Source organism: Salvia hispanica, unplaced genomic scaffold (genome assembly GCF_023119035.1).
Source record: "Salvia hispanica cultivar TCC Black 2014 unplaced genomic scaffold, UniMelb_Shisp_WGS_1.0 HiC_scaffold_1398, whole genome shotgun sequence".
In the NCBI taxonomy this organism is placed as follows: domain Eukaryota; kingdom Viridiplantae; phylum Streptophyta; class Magnoliopsida; order Lamiales; family Lamiaceae; genus Salvia; species Salvia hispanica.
Genome location: NW_025951691.1, coordinates 1 through 5,589, shown reverse-complemented (window position 1 = coordinate 5,589; position 5,589 = coordinate 1). Strand labels below are relative to the sequence as shown.

Genomic DNA, 5,589 nt, shown 5'->3' with positions numbered 1-5,589 from the left:
AATGGGCCTGCATAAATATTGTGGATTTTAAGGCCCATAAACTCCAATTAAGAAAATAATAAAATGAAAAGGAATCTTTATATCTCAATACTATTTGTTATATTGAATACTCCAAAATCTTATTTGCATATTAAACGTGGATTGTGTAAATAAGAAAATACCCCATTGGATCATGTTTAGGCTTTTCGAATAAAATATATAGTAGTACAATTTTCTCTCTATATGCATAAAAGAAGAGTGTGTGTGCTCACAATGATGTAAACGAAAACAAACAACGACATTATTCAGACATTACAGTATTAAGTGTTAGCTTAAGAAATTAATACTACATGTGTATACTTTGCCTTTCTCATTAACACAATAAATCATGCAAATTACATACTGGATTTTTCATTCACATGCATTAAAAACACTTCAATTTGTTAATGCACACATACATTCAAAGACTCTATTTTGATATATGGATCATTGAAATTAGGCTACTTTTGCAAAGTATGATCCACCTAATTAAAACCCTTATATAGAAAGTTCATGTTCTTAAGCTGCTTCTCTCTACGAATCAAGAAGAGTTTCCCACCGATAAGAAATCAATAAATGGTGGAGAAGAAGAGGCTTCGTTTCGTTGGTACGAAGCCTCTCTCTGATCAACTTCTTCTTCTTCTTCTTTGTCATTGTCGTTGTCTTGCTTCTCTTTCCTTGCATAGTCTATAACCTCACTTCTATTTGAGTCAGTATTGATTTGGAGAAAGTTGTAAAACTCCACTCCTTTGCTTCTTTCTGCATTGATCAAGAAATGGATGAATTAGTGACTATGATATTTAAACACATGCAATTATTTATATAGTATAATTAATTAATTAGTAAAGGATACCATTTAATGAAGTTAGAAAATAAATGGAAGATTCATATTCAATTTCATGCTTATGCAAATGTAAATAGAAAAAATTGTTCAAAGAATATATTATTTAGTGTATATATGTGCTACATCATACACAGATTTCAATATACCTAGCTACAACATAAATTAGAATAAATTTTAAAAATGGATAGATAATTTCTTATATTTGGGACGAATTGAACACGAATAAACCATTTTGCATGAGTATGAGGAAGTAATTAAAAATGGTCAACTTATATTTCTTTAAAAAAAAGTCTAAGAATATAAATTACCTTCATCACTCTTCATTCTAGTAATTGGCGTGTCACAAAATTGAGGCTGATTCCATCCTACAATCTGCATATTATATCTCTCTTGAAAATTCTCCATTAGAGGGCTAAAGCTCAAATTTTTGCCTCTGCAAATTGATAAAATGTTGCCATTATCAATCTTTGATGTAGACAACGATTCTCGCTCGTTTCTCAAAGCTCGTTTCTCGTAGATTTTCGATCTCTCCCTGCATTTTCTAGCCATGATTACATGCCAGTGATTTTTCACGGCGTTATCAGTGCGCCCTGGGAAAACCCGGGCTATTATGGCCCACCGGTTTCCGTGAATCCGGTGGCAGGCGAGGAGGCGCTCCTCCTCCTCCTCCGTGAAGGGGCTGCGGTTGATTCTTGGATCCAATTGATTGAACCATCTCAGCCTACAACTCTTCCCTGATATAGATGTGTCAACAAGATATTAATTATTTAGTGTATTAGTAATATTTAAGAATTTAATTTGCATGCTATATTGAAGACTATGTAACATATCTCGACATGATAATTATGAATTTAATTTGCATGGTGTATTAAAGACTATATATGGAACATGTATGGTGTTATTTAGGATGTAATTTTAGAGAAAAGATGTTCAATAAGAACTGTTTTAAATAAGCAGGTGAGAAACGTTTATGTTAAATGTGTAAAATATACGTTAAATGCAATATTTTTACATTCTCATGATCATAATCCATGCAATTATATGTGTAGAAATATAAATGTGGGTGAGTTTGAATTTTTAATTGAATCATAACATAGTTAGAAGTTTGGAGATCCATGTACGGGTTAATCATCGAATCTATCTTGAACTGGTATTTGTTTTATCAATTTTATCACAATCTTTTAATTTTATAAAATTATCTGTAATATGTAATAACTATATCAATAATATCTGATAAATTTTCTACTTTATTATCATATATAACACACTTTGAAAAACTCGAATCAATTTATAATGTCTGAATTTTGATCCAATGGTGGAATAAATTGTAGTATACGATAATATTAATAATTTATTTTATTTTTATAAAAAATACTTTAAAACTAATTGATAAGATGTAATTAGAAATGTTAGTTTGAAAAATATAGGATAAAATTAATACAATTACTAAAATTGGTGGGATAAAATTGATAAAATTATTAAAAATCGGTATAGATTAGATTACTAACCCTCCAATGTATTGATTTGTATTTAAGTTTATGGAGTACATAGGTTTGAATCTGTAATTAGATTTACATACTAAGAGTAATCTTATAAGTAATTTTTTTGTACGGAAGCTCAATTAGGGAGAATAACATAACTAGAAAAAAAATTTTTTATTTTTTTTTCATCAATATTATCAAACCCTAGCTAGAACTGTGCATGAGAGAGAGAGAGAGATGTACCTGATCTACCATGGAGCTTCTCAGCTATGGCGTTCCAATTATGAGGTCCATATCTTTCAACTAATTCCCGCAGCTTCTCGTCCTCTGCCGGCCTCCAATGGCCTCTACTGCACATCTCTCTTTGATGACGAAAAACAACAGATATATACACACACGCACGAGGAAGAAAAACTCTTTTTGAAGCCCTAACTGAATATTCTCTTCCCCTTCCTTTGCAAACTCAACAATCAAAACTCAAAAAAGAGGGTTTTGAAAGAAAATGAAGAACATGTATATAAGTAGGGTTTGTGTGGAGAGAAAAGATGATGATGATTGATGAACAGGAAAGATGATAAATGGGAATGAAAAGAGAATATATAGATAGAGAAGTAATGGAAAGGGGGTTAGATAAACAAGTGTTTTCCGTTAGAGAGTGGGAGGGATTTGGACAGACCAGCACCACCAGTTGATGCAACATCTAGGCTAACAAACCCACTTAATTACACAAACAATATTCTTGAGAGAGAGAGAGAGAATCATGATTTACTATACGATATTTATTATGTATCGGTCAAATTCTCGTCTGTCTCGCAACTTTCAAATTCAGTTTGAATTTGTTCGTGTTTATCCTATGACGATTTTTTTATGAAATTGTATCTGATATGACAGCTGAAAAATCCTACTTACGTGGACGTCGCTACCGATGAGTTAAACGATGCACTTAGTTTATTTTTATAGAAAATAGTGTCGTTAGGTGAAAACCACTAAAAATATATTACATGTAGTTTGGATTTGTTCGCATTTATCCCATGATGGTTTTTTTTTTTCTTTTTGTGAAATTGCATTTGATATGGACGTCTATGTTGCCGAGTTAAACAATAGTGTAAATCTAAAGAAAACAATGTCGTTAGATTGAAAACCACTAGCAATATATTACATGTAGGTGATCACTATGTTCTTTTGCGATTGATGATTGCAAATAAATCCAAACTTCATAGTTTTCCAACTTATTTAGAAAGTTACAGGACAAACCAGAATTTCACCAAATTTCATGATTTTTTAAGCCCCTTTGCACAATAAATAAATACTCGTATAAATATATGGGTGTATTCTCTCTCTAAATATGTACTATCTGATGAGAGAGAAAGGAAGGGAATGGGGTTGCTTGGTGGGGTAAATGTCGCTCTCCTTTCAACATCCATCTTTTCTAAAAATTCTAACCTACATGTACCCACCAAAGCAGTTTGTCTTTCCCTTCTAACTGTGCATGCAACACTATTCAAGTATAATATATTATATACATATTATTTAAGAAATAAACACTATAAGATGTTACACACTTGTCAAATTTTATTTGATCATAGATTTCAAACCTATACGAAAAAAGGCACGCTTGTACCTAAATAAGGGAGTGGAAGTTTGTGTTAATGAATTTAATTTGATGATATCAATATTGACTAGCAATGAAATGTTTGGTATTGTTGTTAGAGCTTAATTAGTGAAGACGTATGTATAAGGTTTTAGGTCTTGACCAGCTTTCCTAAACCTAACTAAAAGTTTGCCCAAATTAATTGGTTCTGCAATTGTAATCTCGTGATGAATTTGTTTGTAACTTCTAATGTATAACATGCATTTAATTAAACGAAATAAATTTAGTTAATTTAATTATGTAATTGAACTACTAATATATAACATGCAATTAATTAAACACTCTTCTTATTGCGTTCATGCATCGTAATATTTCCAATTTATATTTAATCTGTTTATTGGTAATTTGAAATTTCAATTATGCATATTTATATTATAATTGCTTCAATAATAGATAAACTTCTATTAAGTAATCAATATTCAGGTCACCAGTCCATTCAGTTATTTTTAAGGGCAGTATGTGTTACATCCCTTGAAATATATATTGTATATTAATTAATTTTAATTATGTTTATATATGTAGCCACACGTTTGTTATGTGTAAAATGATTTAATAAAATTCAAATTAATTGATGTTTGTCTGATCTTCATTTCAATACCCAACTATTGAATTGGACATGCTTTCATATACCTAATTTATATCAACATGAATGATTTATCCATTATATAGCTTAATAGTAGCTAGTGTGTCTCGTAGTGTTTAAAAATATGTATATATAGGGTTTGCATATATAAATAAAATATCAGATAAATATATTTTGATGAGATGAGTCCCCACATTAATTTCATACATATATATGTTCCTTTCTTATTTTAACTTTGGCCAAATTTCGTTACTACCTTTTGGATTTAATCATTGGGCATATGATATCGGAGGATAAGGAAATTGTCGCATGTTTTCTTTCATTTTACGTTTTAAATTTAACAAATTGACTAATAACTACTTAATAATTTTAGAAATTAGTTATAAAGTAATGCACATATGCCAAACCAAATTCCCAACAAAATAACAATAATCAACAAGTTCGTCCAATGAAATCTCGTCCACCCTAACTGATTGAATTAGACACAATTTACAATCCTACATATAGAAAGAACATCTATACAAAATAAATATACAACATTAATTATCTAACAACCATTTTGTGTTTTGTATGATACTTATATATAATTGCAAAAGAACTACTTTTAATATTTGTATTTTTCAGAGCCTCCAATTAATCATACATATGGTTAACATACTATTCAGTTGATATCTCCACATCATAGATAACAATGTTAGGGCAGTAGTAGTATATTGGAATCAAACCTTTAGTTCAAATTAACTTTCAAACTAAGGTAAACTTGTTATTTATTTTCTATATTTTCACTTAAGCTACATACACATTGCACCTATAAAAAAAACTTACAATGCAATAAACAATTAGGGCTTGCTTTCCTTACTACAAAAAGACAAGTTGATAATTATTTAGGGTTGATAGGTAGCATTTTATGTCCCAAACTTTTTGTCAAACTTAAGTTTTCTAATTAACAATGTTTTTATTAATTTAAATGAAAGTATTTTTTTCCTTTTCTATTTTCTTAATCTAATCAAAC

At 29.9% G+C, this 5,589-nt stretch overlaps 1 protein-coding gene across 1 annotated transcript; it reads right to left on the bottom strand.

Moving 5' to 3' along the window:
- Nucleotides 1-326: 326 nt before the first annotated feature.
- Nucleotides 327-2,989, bottom strand: LOC125198366 (transcription factor MYB54-like). The gene is made up of 3 exons (XM_048096722.1): nt 2,587-2,989; nt 1,171-1,596; nt 327-777 (listed from the first exon to the last, which is right to left on the bottom strand). Exons 1-3 carry the CDS (start codon nt 2,699-2,701, stop codon nt 560-562), a joined length of 759 nt encoding a protein of 252 aa, XP_047952679.1. The 5' UTR covers nt 2,702-2,989; the 3' UTR covers nt 327-559.
- Nucleotides 2,990-5,589: the final 2,600 nt, after the last annotated feature.